Source organism: Rana temporaria, chromosome 6 (genome assembly GCF_905171775.1).
Source record: "Rana temporaria chromosome 6, aRanTem1.1, whole genome shotgun sequence".
Lineage (NCBI taxonomy): Eukaryota > Metazoa > Chordata > Amphibia > Anura > Ranidae > Rana > Rana temporaria.
This window is the reverse complement of record NC_053494.1, coordinates 91389785-91411619: the sequence shown is the minus strand read 5'-3', so window position 1 is coordinate 91411619 and position 21835 is coordinate 91389785. Positions and strand designations below refer to the sequence as shown.

The 21835-nt window shown below is 41.6% G+C and overlaps 1 protein-coding gene across 5 annotated transcripts in view; it reads left to right on the top strand.

The window, feature by feature from the left end:
- The window catches only part of RBFOX1 (RNA binding fox-1 homolog 1), a 1331074-nt gene that overhangs the window by 1113086 nt on the left and 196153 nt on the right, over nucleotides 1–21835 (top strand). For all 5 annotated transcript variants that reach the window (XM_040356987.1, XM_040356988.1, XM_040356986.1 and 2 more), the window contains one exon: nucleotides 16873–16937. In XM_040356987.1, the coding sequence (XP_040212921.1) occupies nucleotides 16873–16937 (65 nt within the window). The remainder of the gene's footprint in view (nucleotides 1–16872; nucleotides 16938–21835) is intronic.

Here is a 21835-nt window from a genome sequence, read left to right as displayed (position 1 = left end):
CTGTGGTCCCTCGTTAGGCACTTAAAGGTGCCCACGCAGGGGTCTGCCCTAAAGGGGGGTGGCAGAAGCGTAAGGACCCGCTCAGGTTTAAGTGGCAATCTAGTAAGGAAAAAAGTAATAGGAGCAATGGAGATGCACAAGAGGAGAACCAGGAGAACCTTAATAAAAATGTACCATGTGAACCGACTAAATCAAGTATAACATGACAATTAATAAACAGTAACTTACAATAATTCTCAGCAATGGAGACCGGAACAAAAGAGTGGCATCGTGGCCAGCACAACCGGTCAGCACTGGAGCACCGGGGGGAAGAGAAGGAGCACAATAAAAAATACATGTCAGGTGGGTGGAAGGGGGGGCCTTAGGCCCAGCAAGCGTGCACCAGTACCGATGGTCCAAGGACATACCTGCAAGCAAGATATAACAAAAATAGGCATACATCATAACATAACATATTACACAGCCGAACCTGGGAAGTAAAGAGCAACGTATCACCCAGAAAGGCCTAGTGACCCGGGAGCGATAGGGAATATGCATATATCACCAAAAGACCTCCACGTACAGCAAAGGAGGAGACCCCTGAACTAGTGGGTGTCCACGGAATGCAGGGAATGCGGGGGGACAGCTTGGGGACTGGAAGACTGTGCCTCCAGATGGGCACAACCGGTCACAGTCAAAAATATGTGCAGACATTTCAGGTACCCAGAAGCCCGGAGGGGGGCAGCCCATGAAACGGAGCCAACCAAGAGTCAGGTGTCAAACAGAATGTCTTACCAAATCCCCAGGGAGACGCAGTGGATCAGGCTTCATGCAACAACGGATGGGGCCTGGCAGACTGGCAACTAGGGGCACGAGAGAGCGGTCGTTGGACCCGTTGCAGCCTGGGTAAAGGTGGGCCGAGCGCCTCCTGGGAGAGCAGAAAGTCAAACCAGTTGGGAACCGACACTGCAGGCTTGGCGATGAAACTGAACAAGTCTGGGAGCTGGTCCGGGGATTTGAGATGGTATTAGGCCCCCTGCTTTTGGACAATCAGGTGGAATGGATGACCCCATCGGTACGTGGCTTCAGCCTCTCGAATCACGTCAAGGAGAGGCCGCAGGAGGCCCCGCATAGCTCTCGTCTGCCTGGAGATGTCAGGGTAAATACAGATGAGTGCCCTATCAAAATCAAGTGGCCCTTTCTCCCAGGCTAGGCGCAAAATCTCTTCCTTAACAGTAAAGAAGTGCACCCTGCAGAGGACATCTCGGGGGAGGTCAGCAGCAACAGGTCCCTGGGAAGGCAGAGAGGGTGCCCAGTGCACTCTGTCCAGTTCCAGTTCTGAGTTCGGCGGCTTACCCAACAGCTGGTTCAGGATGCCCACCACCGTGGCACGGAGATCCGGTCCCATGGTGGCCTCAGGAATGCCACGTAAACGCAGGTTGTTCCTCCTGCTCCTGTTCTCCGCATCATCCAGCCTGAGTTGGGTCTCTATTACATGGCGGCGGAAAACTCTGTGTTCAGATTCCAGGGATGTTAAGCGGGTGTCAGTAGCCAAGGTGGAAGACTCCAGCACGGTAACCCTCTCCTCCACTGTATCCACCTTCTGGCGTAAGTCATGCAGGTCCCTAGTAATGGCATTCACTATAGAAGCAGCCATTTCCTGCAGGTCATGCTTAGTGGGGAGGCCTGCCACAATGTCCCGAATGGAACTTTCAGTACAGCTGCCCACTCCTCTGCCTGGTCAGAGCTAGGCTGAGGGTCCGAGCAGGGGATCGCAGGTGAGGGATGGGCGAAGATGACCCCTCCGCTGACAGGGAGAGATCTCCGACCTGCACCAGCTGCCGTCCCCGTCTGTGTGCTCTTCTTGCCGGCAGCGACAGCATTCGTCGGGGCTGAGCGCGTCGGCGCCATCTTGGATAGGCCAGCGGGGGAAAGAGCAGGAGAAGAAGCGGCGTGCTGCTGCAAAAAATAGTGGTAGATCTCGGGACCCTGCTGCACCCCCGTGTCCTGTGGGAGTTTGCGGTCTCCCGGCATGTAGTCACGGCTCACGGCAGCTATTCATCAGTCGGTCTTCGGGCTCACTCCTGCAGAGCTCCGAGAAGAGCGTCCTCATGCTGCCATCGCTAAGCCACGCCCCATTAGTTAATGTTTTGTGCCTTTTCTTGTTTTGTTGTGTTGTTTTTTTCTAGGAATGGATGGAAGGTGTTATACCTAAAGGGTTCCACATGTAATTGTCACTTTAAGGCTGGCTCCACCCAGTAGTGATGACAAGGGTCAAGGGGTATGGTAGCCATCTTAGAGCACATGTAAGGAAGCATAGTAAGAGATATACCTGTCCTGAGATTCATGTTGGATTGTACATTGAGTACTGAAATAAACATCAGTTGTTCCAGATCAGAGTCTTGTGTCTATCACAACTCAGAGAATATAACATTCACCATTGCCGTCAATTATTGTAGGTGCTGGTGGACCTGATTCATGAACAGGGAATGTGTCTAGCTTTGCGGTTTTTAGCAAGGACACATGAAAGACAGGGTGGATTTTGGAAGTCTCTGAGGCCCCGTACACACGGCCGAGGAACTCGACGTGCCAAACACATCGAGTTCCTCGGCCAGTTCAGTCCTGGAGCCGCCGAGGACCTCGGCGGGCCGAGTTCTCCCATAGAACAACGAGGAAATAGAGAACATGTTCTCTATTTCCTCGCCGAGGTCCTCGTCGGCTTCCTCGGCCGAAAGTGTACACACGGCCGGGTTTCTCGGCAGAATTCAGCCAGAAACTCGGTCAGAAGCTGAATTCTGCCGAGGAAACTGGTCGTGTGTACGGGGCCTGAGAGTAAAAGTTTGTAGGCTGCTGGATTAATCTGTCTATTAACAGGAAATGGACCAATATATCTAGCTCCAAGCTTCTTGTATGGACATGACAATTTTAAATTGGCAGTGGATAACTAAACCTTGTCTCCTATTTGGAGCTTTAGGTCTCCTCATCTTTTTCTGTCAAATAATCTTTTATTGTCCCAATGAGCCTTGGAAATGGCATCTTGCAATATTTTGTTGTTCGACTGAAGAGCACTTATCCTTCCTTAACTGCAGGAACTGAGGAATCAGGTAAAATGTCAGGTAGAAAGACTGGGAAGTACCCATAATTTGCAAAAAACGGGGCTTGTTCTGTAGCCAAGTGAATTTCAATAACAATAAAGTCCATATTGATCATTTGCCAGGGTCTCTTCGAAATAGGTAAACTTGTCATTCTTGTTTTGGATGCAGACTCCACAGGTACCAACATAATCCTTTCAATCAGACCCTAAACCTGGCCACCAAAAGGACCGTTCCACTAGTTTTATTGTCTTGGTTACCCCAAAATGTCTCACCAAATTGTGAGCTTGCAACCAGGGGATGCCCAGGATAATGAGAAACAGAGGAGACAGAATCATGTCCAGGCGTTAGTATTCCCGATGACCAATATTGGATACAGCCAGCAGCGGACAAGTCTTGTGTGTTATAGGCTTAGACCTGAGACGGGATCCATTGGACAGATGAATGGCTAACTGGTGCATCTTTGCTTGCAAAGGCATTTGATGATGCTGAGCAAAGTCTTTATCCATGAAGCAGCTGAAAGCTCTGGAATCGATTATATCGGGTACTTGGATGTTCTTTCCGAGGATCTGAAATGACAGGAACAAGGTGACATGAGCAGATCTCTTTCCCACTGAACAGTTGACAAGGTACTTAAAGGGGACGATCTTGGTCTTTGTGGGCCTCACAGGGCATTTTTGAGAGGTAACGTCCCGCTACCCCACAATGTAGACACATGTTATTCCGGTGTCTTCACAGCTTTCTTCACTCGTAAGTAGGGATGAGCTTTATGTTCGAGTCGAACATGAGTTAGACTTGAATATTGCATGTTCGCCCGTTCACCGAATAGCAAACATTATGGGGCGTTCGCGCCAAATTCAAGTGGCGCGGAACACCCCATAATGCGCTGTGACATCACAGTGCATTGCTGTTTGATGATTGGCTAAGCATGCACTATGACCCGCATGCTTTGGTCTATCACAGCGACGTCAGCAAAGAGAGCCATAATTGGCCAAAGGCAGGATGCCTTTGGCCAATTATGGTTCAGGGGGTTAAGTCCATGCCCCACACTACATAAGGTCGCCTGCACATCGGCCCTGTGTAGTGTGTTGTTGGCATTGTGAGAGAGAAAGAGAGAGTGTCATTTCATTTATATATATATATATATATATATATATATATATATATACACTGGGCCAGATTCAGAGAGAGATACGACGGTGTATCTCCTGATACACCGTCGTATCTCAGAGTTAGGCTGGTCGTATCTATGCGACTGATTTGTAGAATCAGTTACGCATAGATATGCCTAAGATCTGACAGGTGTAACTGTGTTACACCGTCGGATCTTAACTGCAATTTGAAAATGGCCGCTGGGGGCGTTCTCGCTGATTTACGGCGACGATATGTAAATCAGCTAGATATGCCAATTCACGAACATACGCGGGCCCGACGCAGTCACTTTACGTCGTTTACGTAAGCTTTTTCCTGGCGTATACTTACCCCTGCTTCTATGAGGCGCGGCCAATGTTAAGTATGGCCGTCGTTCCCGGGTCAAATTTATTTTTTTTACGTCGTTTGCGTACGTCGATTCACAAAAGCGCTGGATGCAAGTTACGCTCACGCCCAAAACCAATGACGTTCTAGTGACGTCATTGGGAGCAATGCACGCCGGGAAAATTTGCGGATGGCGCATGCGCAATTAAATTGGCGCGGGGACGCGCCTGATTTAAATACTACACTCCCCCTAGCCGCGGAATTTGAATTCCGCCGGGGGATTTACGATCCGCCGCCACAAGTTTGGAGGTAAGTGTTTTGTGAATTACCCACTTGCCTCTAAAACTTGTGGCGGCGGATCTTAAATCAGAAAGATTACGCGGATCTAAAGATCCGCTGATCTATCTGAATCTGGCCCACTGTTTTCAGTTTAGCTAGATCTCAATGCAGACCATTCCTGGTGTACTGTTTCTAATACACTTCAGGCAGGCGATTCAGTTAGCTGCAGAGTATTTAGTATATATACATCCAGCCTTTGAATATATATATATATATATATATTTATATATATATATATATATATATATATATATATATATATATATATATATATATACACAGTTGAACCTCGTTGAATCCGTTCCAGGAGTATGCTCGTAATCCAAAGTACTCTCATATCAAAGCAAGTTTTCCCATTGAAGTCAATGTAAACAAAAATAATTTGTTCCTCTTTGACTTCAATGGGCTGCAATACCAAATGTGGCCAGAGGTGGGGTCTGCCAGAGAGTCCCGAAAATGGCCGAAAAGGCCAGAGGACACTTCAGCTCATTTCCTGCTCCCCTGTACCTCAGGCCAAATGAGGTACTGCAGGCCAATGTTCGGCTTTTCTCGACTCCTGCGCCCCCGTACCTCAGGCCAAATGAGGTACTGCAGGCCTATTTTCGGCTCTGCTCGGCTTCTGTGACTTCATACCTCAGGCCAAATGAGGTACTGCAGGCCTATTTAGCTTAAATTCTACTTGTCTTGCGAGTTAACAATCGCAAACTGAGTCAGAATTTTAAAATAAAAGTTGCTCGCAAATCAAAACGCTCTCAAACCAAGTTACTCCTTAACCGATGTTCCACTGTATATACACTGTATCCAGTTCCGCTAGATCTCACTGAAGAACCGTTCCTGGTGTACTGTTTCTAATATACTTCAGGCAGGCAGGTGGCTCAGTGAGCTGCAGTGCATTTAATATATATATACAGGCTTGTATATGTATATCTCCACTGCATTCTAGTCTAGCCAAGACTATACCTGACTGCAGGCCATTCCTGTTGTACGTGTTCAAATACACTTTGAGGCAGGTGACTCAGTGAGCTGCAGTGCATTTAATATATATATATATATATATATATATATATATATATATATATATATATATATACAGTCTCCTACATATGTATCCACTGCATTCTAGTCCAGCCAAGCCTATACCTGACTGTAGGCCATTCAAATATGTTCACTTTACAGACGTATGTATGCTTTAGATGACATTCAGCCTATGAAGAAGGAGCTAGGGGTCTGAAACATGTCAGGCGTCATCTCCTACAGCTATGTGCAATAGCCCTTCATACCATAGGGCATTTATATTCATGCCTGTATTTTTGTACTGCAATTGATCTTGTTCCTATAGAAGGGGAGCATTCTTCTTCCTTAACCACTTCAGTTCCAGAAGGTTTTACCCCCTTCCTGACTAGGCCATTTTTTGTTTAATACGGCACTGTGATATTTTAACTGACAATTGCACGGTTGTGCAATGCTGTACACATATAAAATTAATGTCCTTTTTTCCCCACAAATAGAGCTTTTTTGGTGGTATTTGATCACCCCTGCGTTAAAATAATAAAAATGTTTTAAAAATTTAATTTATTCATCGATTTAGGCAAATATGTATTCTGGTAACTATATTTGGTAAAAAAAATCACAATAAGTGTATATTGAATGGTTTGCGCAAAAGTTATAGTGTCTACAAACTACGGGATATTTTTATGGACTTTTTTTATTGTTTTTACTAGTAATGGTGGCGATCGGCGATTTTTAGCAGGACTTTGACATTGCGGAGAACAAATCTGACACTTTTTGGAGACCAGTGACACCAATAAAGTGATCAGTGCTAAAAAATGCACTGTCACTATTTAAATAACACTGGCATGGAAGGGGTTAGCACCAAGGGCGATCAAGGGGTTAAGTGTGCTCCTAGGTAATGTTTTCTAACTGTGGGGGGGGGGGATGCATTGGATGAAAAGAAAGATATGTGTTTCTGCTTACCAGAAGTATAAGATCTCTCTTTTACTCCCTGACAACAGCAGTCTGCCTTGTTTACATTGTATATTTGCGGGTTGGTGGTTCGGACGTGGTAAAAAAATGTAGTGAACCGCAATGACCAGCTTTCTCTGAGACCCTTTGTTGTTGGCCAAGAAACAAGCAGTGACTCCATAATTGACCCTTTCACAGCTAAGCAATGTTTTTGTCTGGAATGCTTAAACTGCACTGGGGGGCCCTGTAAAGAGGATGAACCCTAAAGAATTAGGGCACTTTCACACTGAGGCGCTTTACAGGCGCTATATCGCCAAAAAATAGCACCTGCAAAACGCCTGTAAAAGCGCCTCTCCTCTCACTTCAGTGCGAAAGCCATAGTGCTTTCACACTGGATTGGTGTGCTGGCAGGACACCCAAAAAAGTCCTGCAAGCAGCATCTTTGAGGTGCTGTAGGAGCCGTTAGCGGGGTTTAAAAGCGTCCCCTGCTAGCGGCCGAAATGAGCCGCAAAAATGATGGTAAAGCACTGCTAAATATAGCGTTGCTCGACCGCCGATGCCTGCATGCCCCAGTGTGAAAGTGCCCTTAAGGCCGTGTACAGACGACCAAATATGTACGATGAAAGCGGTCCGCCGGACCGTTTTCACCGTATATGTCTGGCCGGGGATTTCTGTATGATGGCTGTACTAACCATCGTACAGAAATCCGCGTGTAAACACTAAGCGGGGCGTGTCCGCGGCTTCGCCGCGACGTGGGCGGGCCTGCCAGTTAAATGCTTCCACGCATGCGTCTAAGTCATTCGACGCATGCGAGGGATGGCGGGCGCTCGGACATGTACGGTAGGTCTGTACAGGCGACCGAACATGTCCGAGCGGGCAGGATTCCAGCGGACTGTTTTAAAACAAGTCCAGGAATATTTGACCGCTGGGAAAAGGCCCGACGGGCAAATGTTTGCTGGAATCCTGCACGCTCTGGCCTACACACGACCGAACATGTCTGCTAAAACTGGCCCGCGGACCAGTTTCAGCAGACATGTTTGGTCGTGTGTACAGGGCCTAAGGCAAGGACAAAAAAGCTTGGCTTTCATTAACATCCCTTTATTAATAGGATGTTTTTCACTTACCAAGAGACATAATGTTTACAAATTCACTTTGCATTAAAAAAAAATCCACTTATAGCAATCCAAGCTATCTTTTCACTCAAATACAAAAAGACTCAATCTTTTCAGAATCTCTCAGTTTACCTTTATTTCCTTATTTGCATTTTATGTGATATTTAGAACTGTCACTCCATAGAGGTTGTAGCTGCTGATATTTTATGGTAAACATGTTTATTTTTTCACTCCATGCCCTGTCTGCCTGCACATATGTGTATTAAGCTTACATTCATAGAAAGCAGTTAGTCATGGTTAAATTAACTTTTACACCTTATACTTTACACAAATACTTACCTTTGCCTGATCTTGATCCAGCGCTGTCCCCAAGAGAAGCAGCTCTTTCCTCTCTTTCTCTCCTCTCTTTCTGAACAAGAAGGCAGTAGCGGGAGTCATTGACTATTGTTGCTGTCAATTACACCCTGTGAGGAGGGAGTGGGTGGTGGGGACGAGCTGCACTGTGTATGTCAATAGACACACAGAGTGCCAGCTCAAGATTGACTGTTATGGGGGCACTCAAAAGGAGGGAAGAGCCAGGAGCAGTTTTGGTACCTAATCATTGAAACCCTTACATCATATGTGAGTCATTTATTTTTGCTCTGCTTAAAATATAATAGAAATTACACATAGCAATTGGGTTTAATATCAGTTCATAAATACATGTTGGAAAATGTAGCTGTATGTCATATACCATGCTAGACATATTGTAGATTCTGGAGCCTTTTACCTCTTAATGAGAGACTTGAAGACATGACAGAACATGAGGTCCTATGAGACAACTGGGTGCTCTGGAAAGGGAAAGGGAAGTCCTAATTGGAATACAAATAGTGTTTGTTGTATCTGTGGAGAACGGCCTCTGTTTGTTAATTGGCATGCTGAGATCATTTTGAAATGGTTGATATAACATTCTGGCCCACTGAAAAAGCTCTGCTGTTTTCAAAGATTGATAATCAATGCCTCACTGAACACAGTTCTTTGAAATACAGTATTTGTTTATCCTCTTTGCTTAAATAAGTAGCTACAATTACTGTTACTTACAATGGAATTTTAATTTGTGAAGGAACACAAAATATTAATACCAATTGACAAACAAAGCAAAACTGCAATTTTTGTGGTTCTTATTTTGTAAATAAAATGCACACATTTTACTCAAATGAAATTGTACTGTGTGGTTTAAGCTTTATAAGTCATTATCACAAAAAAAAACTGTACTTTTTAATTTGTGATATATGTTCAGATTGTACAGTATCATTATTTGTTCTCTTTTTAATGCTTTATTATTTACTAATGTGACATAGATCGAACTAGATAAATGGTGATCTAGTTGGACTGAGCTGTTGCATTTTGGTGGCAATGGGTAATTTCTAACGTTAAACAGATATTATGTTTTTCAAAGGAATTTTCAACAGAAATTACTGTAGTTACATGTATACCTTGCCTTACCAACATAAGAAGAAACAAATACCCTCATGCCTCGTACACACGATCAGTTTTTCCGACAGGAAAACCAAGTTTTTCTTTTTGAGCAGGAAAATGGCTGAAATTTGTCTTGCATACACACGGTCACTCAAATCTTGGCTGAAATTTTGAACGTCAAGAACACAGTGACGTACAACACATACGACGAGCTCAGATCAATGAAGTTCAATAGGCAGTTTGGCTATTCTGCTTGATTCTGAGCATTCACGTTTTTTTGCGAGTTGTAATTGCATACAGACAAATGCGATTCGCGATAGGATTTTTTCCTGTCACGAAAATTGAGATCCTGCTCTCAATCTTTTCTTGGCAAGAAAACTGACAGAAAAAGTGTGATGGAGCACACACATGGCTGGTTTTCCTGATAAAAACCTCACATCACACTTTTCCTGTCAAGAAAACCGATTGTGTGTGCGAGGCATAAGGGCCCATTCATACCAGAAGGCTCTCATTATTGTGTGCATAATGCATAATTGCACACATGCTTTATGATGCATTGCTAAAACACATCACAGTGCTTTTTTTTTTAAAACTTACATTAAATTACACTTACATAGTTACATAGTAGGTGAGGTTGGAAAAAGTCCATCAAGTCCAACCTATGTATGTGATTATATGTCAGTATTATATTGTATATCCCTGTATGTTGTGGTCATTCAATTGCTTATCTAATAGTTTTTTGAAACCATCGATGCTCCCACCAAGAAAACCGCTCTAATGCCTAGTACACACAATCGGTTTTCCTGACGGTCAAAAGTCCGCCGGGAAAACCGGGAACCGGCTCGGTCCCTTTTCCCCTGTACACATGGCGGGTTTTCCCGACAGGAAAACTGCCAGGAGAACTTTGGTCAGGAAAACCGGCTGTGTATGCTTCCTAGCAGTGTTTGCCATAGGAAAACTGCGGGAAAAAAACTCAGCAATTTGCGGCAAGAAAAAAGAGAACATATTCTAATTCTTTTTTTTTTTACTTCAGACTCCACCTTTATCAATAGATGTACTCATGGTTTCTTAGCTCAGGTTGTCTCTACTCGGTTTCGCATCATCTGTGGTTATGCCTTGCCCATTTATTTATAAAAAAGGGTTCCTTTTTTTTTTTTATAATATGTTTTCTCTTTTCAATTGAAACTCATGGTATGCAATGGCTTTTAAATTTCCCTTAGAAAACACCCCAGTGGTTATCAATGTAAGCCTACGATCCCACATTCTTTATACCAGTCCCTCTCCGTACCCTCTACCCCCCGCCACAACCTCATCTCTCCTCATCTTCCCTAGTTGGTAGTTTTACCTTTCCCCCTGATGGTACTCTTATATCAATACTCTTAGTTTTTCTGCATAACTCCATGTTTGTTTAAATTCTTTCCACTTTTTCCATTTTTCTTTGAATTCTATTTTTTCCTCTCCTGTACAGTATTTCAGCTCTTCCATCCTGTATGTTTCTTCGACCGAGTCTATCCATTCCCATATTAGTGGGCTTTCAACTTCTTGCCATTTCGTTGGGATCATCCTTTTAGCTGAGTTCAATAAGTGAGGAATCAATGATTCTTTGTAATGTTTTTCTATCTCTTCCCCTCCATGGAATAGCACTACCCATGGGTCTTTTTTTAATCACCTTCTTAGTGATTTATTTTATTATGCCCAGGATTTCCTCCCAGTAGTTTTTAATCTTAGGGCATTTCCATGACAGGTGTGCCATTGTTCCCCTTATCTGCTGACTGTCCCTCACTGTATTTGATTATTTTGTCCGAGGTTATAGACCACCCTGTTACACACTTGTAATTCATTTCTGCTGTCCTGATATCGATGGTAGAGGAGTGGGTCAAATTCAAAATTATTTTTATAGTGCTTTTATCCCTGTGTGTTCCCAGCTCCTTTTCCCATTTATGGATGAATGGGGGTGTCTCAACCGCATCCGCCCTCAACAGTAGCTTGTAGAGTTTTGAGGTAATGCCTTTTGTGTTTTCTGCTATGCAGAGTCTTTCTAACGGTGTAAGATCCTCCCCCGACCTAATTGGCTGGGGTAGGTTCTGCACAAAATGAGACAGCTGGAGATACCGGCATTCATTCATTATCATTAGTTCTTCTTTACCTTTCAACTCCTGGATTGTCATAATTTTTCCTCTTTTGATTATATGTCTTTTTTTTTTTAAATTGTTTATTTATGAAAGATTTTCAAAAACAAAATACAGCATCTGACAATAAGATACAAAAGTTCAACAATTAGACATACACAGCTAATCACATCTGAAACGTAGCAGTGGAAATATACAGGTGTAGACTAAATCACGAAAGGCTGGTAAACCCTAAAGATACATAAACCAACCTTGATCCATTGCAAACATAACCTGTAGAGTCAAGCCGGTTCTGTACTCAAAATCATAAAGCAATGGCGTGGGTATTATAGAAACATAAACAGATGAGTAGGTATGTAAACGCACAAATACAACTAAAGCACCATGAGAATCAAGTATCGTGAAGAGTCGCAGAGATAGAGTCTGAGTCTAGTGAAAAGTCAGAATCATCCCATAGGGACCATATCTTGTCAAAAAGAGGCAAGGTGTCCTCAACCCTAGCTGACAAATGTTCCATTTTACGTGTGTCAGCTATAATCGAGATGACTTGATGGAGGGTGGGGGGAGAAGTGGAAAGCCATAACCTAGGGATGGCCCTTTTGGCAGCTAGGAGAACAAAGGACATACGTTTCTGTGATGGTTTAGGTAGGTCTGTAAGAGGCAACCCCAAAAGAAAGTGTATAGGCGACAAGGGCACAGAGTGAGAAAATAATTTCTGTAAAAGCTCCTGTATCTGTATCCAAAAAGGGCTGATAAGGGGGCATTCCCAGAAAATATGAAAAGGGGAACCCACAGACTTCTGACATCTCCAACAAAGATTAGAAATGGCAGAGTCTCGAGCGTGCAACAGGTCTGGGGTCCTATACCAAAACATCAAAAACTTAAAAGCTGTCTCTTTCTGCACCACACAACGTGAAATTTTGGATGTACTCGCCCAGATTTTCCCCCAGTCCAGCAACGAGATCGGACGTCGCAAGACAGAGGTCCACTTGGTCATATATTTATGTAAAGCATCTGTCATAGGGGTACACTCTTGCAAAATCTTATATATAGACGAAATCTGTTTTTGCTCATAAGGACCTGCTACACAAAGGAGCTCGAAATCAGTGGGTCTTTCCAGTGCGAGTGAGGGGAATGAAGAGAGGAAGAAGTGTTGAAACTGTAGATGAGAATATTGAAGGGAAGATGGGAGATCTAATTTCATTTTGAGCTCCGGGAATGGCAAAAAGACGCGTGTAACAGGGTGGACCAGATGTCGCAACTGAAAGACCCCGGCCTGGGTCCAAGGGTACATCCTCTCAAATGACAGACTGTCAGGGATATCTGGGTTGAAAAGGACATTCATTAGGGGGGTGGTTCTGCAGATGAGTGGTAATAGGGCGGAAGCTGCGTCGCTTTGCCAGAGTAATAGGGGATAAGTCATTGTAAATTTGTATTTTGGCCTGCAGATGCTGGGAATGCTCCCGGAGCTTTAGTGGCTGTGGATGCTGTGCAGGAGCGGTGGATGGCGAGACGGGGACCGGAGCTCTTCCTCTACACGTCCGCCATCTTCAGAAGCCGCGCATGCGCCCCCGATTATATGTCTTAATTGTGCTTTATCCTTTTTTATCCAGTTCCCTCCCACTATTTTTTTCCCGGTGAAAAATATTCATTTTATTTTAATCCTATAATGGGTGAATTATAATCCCTATCTATTCGTTTATGTAACATATCCCATATTCTTAGTGCGTTTCGTGTCAAAGCAAGTGTATTTTCATCTAGTGCTCTATACTGCGGGGGGTTCCATATTAAACTTCCCAATTGTAGTTTAGACAGTGCATATTCAATTTTTATCCATCTTTTTTCCTGTTTGTCTTTGGCCCACTCCACTACCCTAGACAAGACAGCCGCCTCGTAGTATTTCCTAATATCAGAGACATCCAGCCCTCCATGATTCCTGTCCTGTTTCAATACCCTTAGGGGGATTCTATGTTTTTTGTTCTTCCATACATAATTCATTAACAGGGTATTTAACACTCTGAAGTAGGGTTGAGGTAATTCCACTGGTAACATTTGACATTTGTATAGTATCTTTGGCAGTAATACCATCTTCAGGATGTTAATTCGTCCTATCCATGATATCGGTCTGTTTATAATTTTTTTATTTCCCTTTTAATTTCATCTAAGAGCAGGATATAATTTATTTTATAGATTTTCTTTATTGAATTTGCCAATTTTATTCCCAGATACTTAAGTTCCTTCTGCCATGGGAAGTTGAACTCATCTCTCAGGAGCTGTTCTTCCCCTCTACTAATGTTTACATTCAAAATCTCCATCTTTGTTATGTTAATTTTGAAGTTTGATATCTCACCATACTGTTTCAGAGTTTTAAGCACATTCGGTAAAGTGGTCCTGGGGTTAGTAATATAGAACAGTATGTCATCTGCAAAGGCTGACAGTTTATGTTCGTCTTTTTCTACTTTAATACCCTTTATGTCCGGGTTGTTTCGGACCATAGCAAGGAAGGGCTCGAGGGACAACACAAACAGGAGGGGAGACAGGGGACATCCCTGTCTCGTCCCATTTTACATGTCAAAAGCATCAGATAACATACCATTGATTTTAACCCTAGCAGAGGGGCGGAGGTATAATGTTTTTATCCACTGGATCATCCTAGGTCCCATTCCCATAATTTCCATTGTTTGAGTCATGAGTCCCCAGTCTACGCTGTCAAATGCTTTTTCTGCATCTATTGACAGGAATAAACCTGGGGACCCATTCTCTTTTATTTTCTGGAGGAGGAGTAAGGCTCTCACCTCGTTATCCCTCCCCTCCCTTCCTGGGGTAAATCCAACCTGGTCTGGGTGGACCAGGGTGGTCATCACCCTCTTCAGTCTTTCTGCTAAGACTTTCGCAAACAATTTTGTGTCCGCATTCAACAATGATATTGGCCTATACCCGGAGCATAGTGACCCGTCTTTCCCTTCCTTCAGGATTACCGTTATAGTAGCAACTGCGGCTTCTCTGCTTATTTCGTAGTCCGATCATAGCCCATTCATATATTTACACAACCTAGGTATCCGAATCTCCCTTCATTTTTTAAAGTAAAGTGTTGTAAACCCGTCAGGTCCCGGACTTTTTCCTGTTGCCGAGTTCCTTAGGGCAATACTGATTTCGTCCTCCGTAATAGGTTCGTCCAGGATTGATTTTTTAATCTCTTAGATTTTTGGTACTCCGGCTTTTCCTAAGAATTCATTTATTTTTGCCTTTTTTTCATCTGTCTCCCACTCCTTTTGTTCCACTGCATAAAGCTCCTTGTAATAGTTTTTAAAGGCTTCTGCTATGTCCTTTGTGGTATGCACCATGTCCCCATTTTTTTTTTTATTTTTTCAATGTAATTCCTGGTTTTCTTCTTTTGTACCATTTTGGCTAAATGCTTACTCGATTTGTTTCCCCATATATATATACCTTTCTCTGTTATATGTTTTTTTTGTAAAGCAAGGTAGATTTGCGCTTCTCCTTATTAGTATCAGATATTAAAAAATAAATGAAAAAAAGTGTTGACAAATAAGTGGGTGAGTGTTAAACAAAAAATTTGAGTTCTAATTGGGATACCATGGGACTCCAATAGAATTCAGTAGGTGAAAAGAGAGTTTGAGATGAAAAAAGTTTTCAATTTGGTGCTGCAATAGTGGAATTTACTGGAATATTCAGCAAGCAAAGATGTGTTAATATAGTAATAATGCGCAACCCACAAACATATAAGTGAAGAAAAAAAGTGTACATATGTGAAAATAAACAAGCATAAAGTCTGTAGTTAAATTTCCTGTATAGGAAAATTAATATAAAATAAAATATAAAATAGTCCAAAAAACATAAACTGTTGAGATTAGGTGCATAAAATCACATGTAGTCCAAAAAAAGGGGGGAAAGAAAATTCCTAATTTCTGACACCAACGATCAGCTTGCTTCAGTATAGGAAAAATTCTACATCCATGCAGTATGGGTAATACAATGGAAGGTGCAGATAAATGAGCCTCTTACCAGAGAGACGATTTCATAGGCATGTCATCCCCGACCTGGGAGCTGTAGTTCATGCAAGCCGACAGGATCTGGCGTTCTGAGCTTCAGGTGCAGCAGCGCTTGTAATTCACTCCTCGGCAGTGAGATGATCAAATCCTCAGCAGTGGGATGATTAGCATATACAGCTCTCCCCGGGTGTTTAAGAAAAACAATTAGCAATAAAATGAAAAAAGAAAAAGAAGACTTCATAGTGTAATACTTAGTAGCAAAACACTCCTTTAATAAAAAAGTTTCTGAGTAGGAACAGCACAGTTTTGATACTTGTGAAGCAACAGTTTACACAGAAACAAAAAGCGGTATCTTTAAAATCAAAATAGCTCCGGTAACAACCAGCAAGCTAAAACATGGCAATGTCTTTTGCAAAAATATATAGACTCCAACCTTGCTTTGTGAATGGGCCGGCTGCTTTCTGGGACACACACAGTTCCCAGAATGCAGCGCGCCCCATTCACAAGAAGACACCCAGTGTAGGAGGAGGAAGAGAATCCACCGCGGTGGATGAAGAGGCAGATTCGGCACTTCCGCATAGCAACAGCTATTTAGGGTGAGTAAAACATATTTTTTTTTTTCATTTTTTTTTTTTTTTCATTTTTGGTGGAGTATTTTTTTTCAGGTGGAACCTCCACTTTAACAAAATGATTGTAGGATTTTGTAAACCTTTAGGCCTGGTTGACACCTATGCAGTTTGCTTTTGATTAATTTCTGCAGAGCTTTTTGCAGTGCATGTTGCATTTTTGCACACAGGTTCTTGCCGCATGTTTAGGGTTTTTTTTAGATGTGTTTGTGTCTTTTAGTCTTTTTTTTAAAAGATGTTTTTGTTGTTAGGCAAATTAAAATATGCAAAACGCAAAATGCATCAAAAACATATCAAAGACATGCATTTACGCAGCATGTCCATTGAAGTCTATTGAACCAAAAACACACTGTGCTTGATTTAAAAAAGCCCCTGACCCTGTGAAAAAAATGCAGCAGCTAAAGAACACATAGGTGTGAAGTGTCACATAGGAAACCATGTTAAATGAACTGTAGTGCGTTTCTGCAAAACATAAAATGTACTAGGTGTACAAGGTCTGCCTTGTAGTCCAGTAATTTACTGTATATTTTACATATGCTTTATTTAGTATTCATACTTAGCTGATTTATGCTTTCCTAAATTTCATATAACTTTAGATCCATGATTACATATTACCCTAATTTCAGTAATTTATGTGAATGTAACACATTTAAAAAAGATTTCCTATATCATCTTTTTTTTTTTTTCAGGGTGGTTATGCAGCCTATCGATATGCTCAGCCTGCGACGGCTACTGCAGCTGCCTACAGTGACAGGTAAAAATTGACTATTAATAAAGTACACTTTTTTTTGTAACATAACAATAAAAGTCCTCATATACTAGTCTATATAATGTACATTAGGATACTTTATGACAAAGGAATTTTTGCTGCTACATACATATGTGTCAATATTTGCGTTTCAAACTTTTGCATAAAAAGGTATACACTATAAAGATCTGTGTTTGACTTGTATAAAGTATAAATTATATTATAATAATAAATGTAAGAAACATTCTAACATTACATAAAAAGGCTTATATTAAGCCTTTTTAAAGATTTTTTTTTTTAAGATTGCCTTTTTTAACAACATAAATGCAACGCTGTATGTAAATATATATATATATATATATATATATATATATATATATATATATATATATATATATATATATATATATATATATATATACTGTATATATAATCTACTATAAGTAATATTTCAGACTGCCTTTCTGTGGCCTCCTTGTGTTATTGTAATTGCAAAGCACATAGGATTAGTACAAGTACCCCAAGCAATTTCTTCACTAGGACCTTGTACAGATAGCTTGGTTCTGACAGCATCTTATGTATAGTTGCACTACTGCATCTAGCCCTTAATACAAGCACGGATTAGAATACATTGGTTATAGATAATCCTATGTACATGAACTACATGAACTTCAGACACTATGTATCAAGAGCTAATAAGGAAGCTTATGGTTGACAAAGTTTTCCCCCTCCAACAACCATAGTCAATGGTAAAATACCCATAAAGATACATAAATGGCACAAAAGGGGCCAATGTGCTTACACCATGATGCAGGTATACTTAAAAGAATAATGACATTAATTATAACATTAAAGTCTTTTAAACTCCATAGTCAAATGACTGGAAGTGTCATCAAAGGTTAATTAGACTCTGTTTGACTGGCTGAAGCTTCTGTTAGAGACCATGGGGTATCTCCAACCAACAACAAGATAAGAAAATATAAGAGGGTGCAATCAAAGTGCAGTAGTAGAACATGTTTATTGTAGCTAAAAGACAACTGATTACTCACAGGACAAATAAGCAGAAATGAATGTAAAGTAATTCTCAAGACTAGCAATGCTTTTGAAAGAGGCATCTGTGTGTGCACGGATAGTATCCCCACCAGAAGCCAGGCTCACCGCTATGACCAAATATAAATAACAGCATAGGAAACTGAGGAGATGATGTCAGATACTGGTGTGGGTTTTAGAGCCACTGACTTCTGCATCAAGCCAGCAGCATCAAAATGCATTGCAATGCCATTTTTTCCACCCTCCACATCTGATGTCATCTCCTCTATTTACCACACTGTCATCTTTATCTGGTCCTAATGGTAATGGCTCGGATCCAGGTGGGGTTACTATCAGTGTACACACAGACAGCACACACATAGGGATGAGCTTTGTATTCGAGTCAAACTCATGTTCGACTTAAACATCGTATGTTCGATCGTTCGTCGAAATACGAACAAAACGGGTCGTTCGTGCCAAATTCGAGTTACGTTTCACAGACCATAATTCACTGCGACATCGCTGGCTGATGATTGGCCAAGCATGCACTATGACCAGCATGCTTGGCCAATCACAGATTGCAAAAAACGGAGGGCCATAATTGGCCAAAGCCAGGGTTGCTTTGGCCAATTATGGCTCAGGGGGTTTAGTACATGCCCCACACTATAAAAAGTCGCCTGCAGGTCGGCCTTGTGTAGTGTGTTGTGGTGGTTAAGAGAGGACAGAGAGAGTGTCATTTTTGTAGGTAGATAGAGCAGGCAGGCAGGCAGGCTAGTCAGTTAATGTTACTGGGGCAGATCCACAAAAAAATTACGCCGGCGTATCTATTGATAGGCAGCATCATTTTAAATTTCCCGCGTCGTATCTTTGTTTTGTATCTACAAAACAAAATACGACTGCATCTCGGATCGATCCGACAGGCGTACGTCTTAGTACGCCGTCGGATCGTAGATGCATTTTTCCGCTGGCCACTAGGTGGCGTTTCTGTCAAATTCCGCGTTAAGTATGCAAATTAGCTAGTTACAGCGATCCACGAACGTACATCTGTCTGGCGCATTTTTTTACGTCGTTTGCGTTCGGCTTTTTCCGGCGTATAGTTACCCCTGCTATTATGAGGCGTACTCAATGTTAAGTATGGCCGTCATTCCCGCGTCAAATTTTGAATTGTTTACGTCGTTTGCGTAAGTCGTTCGCGAATAGGGATTTGCGTAGAATGATGTCACTATCATAAGCATTGGCTTGTTCTGGTTTAATTTTGAGCATGCGCACTGGGATACCCCCACGGACGGCGCATGCGCCGTTAAAAAAAAACGTTGTTTACGTCGGGTCACGACGTATTTACATAAAACACGCCCCCATCACATCCATTTGAATTCCAAGCCCTTATGCCGCCAAAGATACACTACGCCGCCGTAACTTACGACGCAAATTCTTTGAGGATTCGAAAAAAAATAAAAGTTACGGTGGCGTAGTGTATCTTAGGTACGCTATGCCCGGTGGATATATGCGCCGATGTACGTGGATCTGCCCCACAGTGTGTAGAGGATATATGTACATCCCAGGTGTTGTACATATATTTATACACTGTATAGTTTAGCTAGATCAGTTCTTCCTTTACTTTACTGGCAGGCAGGTGATTGTGCTAGCTGAAGTATTCTTACATGGTTTATTGCCCTTGTCCTCTGTAGTTTGCACCTAAAGATACTTGGTGTGTACTGGCCGTGTGCTCTGTAGTTTGCACCAAAAGATTCAGGAGCAGTGATTTTAATGATGCTTAAATTAAATGAAAAATTCCTTTAAATATTGTACCTGCTGGGTGTCTATAGTATGCCTGTGAAAATATCTTTGAGAACCCGGGTCTTGCCCCAGGGAACATGTATCAATGGAAAAAAAGTTTTAAAACTGTAGTTTTTTCAGGAGTCCTTTTTTTCCATTGATACATGTTCCCTGGGGCAAGACCCGTGTTCTCAATGATGTTTTACAACAATAACTTGCATATTATACTTTAAAATGAACACTTTTGAATTTGAACGTTCGAGTCCCATAGACGTCAATGGGGTTCTAAATGTTCGCACGAACGTTCGGTCCGTTCAAAGGTTCTGGTGCGAACCGAACGAGGGGGTGTTCGGCTCATCCCTACACACACAGATCCCTGTGGAAGACAGCTTTGCCAGCATTGAGAATTACTCAGTGTTTTACTTTTACACTTAGATTAAGAACTCTTGTGTTTGCTTACCTTGGCCAATGCTTATAATAGGTAGAGTGACTCCCCATTATCTAAATAATTCTGTCTGGACTTTATGAATTGAAAATTGGTTTGATTCTGTAATATATCAGTGTATTAATAAAACTGCAGACAGGGCCACATAGTTTGAAGGAATAGAAATGTTTAGTGATAGCACAGCAAAGGTTGGGTGCTAATACAGAATAAAAGTTATATAAATAATGTGTGGTGTTTCAGGAAAAAAAAACTAGAATCACCCAAAAATTGTGTTTGGAAATCCACTTAAAAAAAAAAATGAAAACAGCTTTTCCACCTATTAACCTTTTCAAGTGAGGACATTATTTCCTAGTTACTTGATAATATATTGTATATAATCATACGAGGTCAACATAATTATTTAAAAAGTGAAGCAGAACTCAGTATGTGATATAGTTTGTAGAAATATAAGATCCTGTGCTGCTGAAAAGCTCATTTAAATGCAAATGTTTCACTCAAGCATTAAAGTAGTTTGATTTCATATTTTGTACTCTGATGTAGCTCATCACCTACATTATTTAAAACAACATTGTACTGAAGTACTGAAAAGAGAAAAATACTGCAAACACATATTACTATTATTAAAGAGTAGTAGAGTTCACTTAAATAAATATATGTAAACTATCAATTATTTCAGATTTGGCATACAAAATGTATTTCATATTTAATAAAAATGAAGAGCACATTCTTGCAAACATTTTTGTGAATGCAAGACAGGGTTACATTATATTCCTACTGCATCTTATCATATCTAATAGGGAAAAGCATTACATATGTATCATACAGTAATTACCTGTGACCAATTGTGATCTATTTAAAACTCTAATTTTCTTTTGACATTTTCATGTTAATCCCCTAAACATCACGTTTCCTTTTACAAGCATGAATAGCTGTGGAAATAAGTACATTCGTTATGGCATTTTCAATCCCCCTTCATGTATATAACACAATTTAATAAATGTATCAAACATTATATAGCATACAGAATTTTCTAATGCTACTATTAACCACAATTAAACTTACTGGGGCAGATCCTCGTACAGCGGCGCATTTATGTGCCGGGCGTAGCGTATCTAAGATACACTACGCCGCCGTAACTTAATTTTTTTTTTCAAATCCTGAAAGAATCCGTGCCATAAGTTACGGCGGCGTAGTGTATCTTTGCTGGCGTAATGGCGCCTAATTCAAATGTATGTAATGGGGACGTGTTTTATGTAAATACGTTGTGACCCGACGTAAACAATGTTTTTTTTTTTAACTGCGCATGCGCCGTCCGTGGGGGTATCCCAGTGCGCATGCTCGAAATTAAACCGGAACCAGCCAATGCTTACGACGGTGACGTCATTCTACGCAAATTCCTATTTGCGAACGACTTACGCAAACAACGTAAAAAATTCAAAATTGTACGCGGGAACGACGGCCATACTTAACACTGAGTACGCCTCATAACAGCAGCTTTAACTATACGCTGAAAAAAGCCAAACGAAAACGACTTAAAAAAATGCGCCGGCCGGACGTACGTTCGTTGATCGCCGTAAATAGCTAATTTGCATACTCAACGCGGATTTCAACGGAAACGCCACCTAGCGGCCGCCGAAAAATTGCATCTAAGATC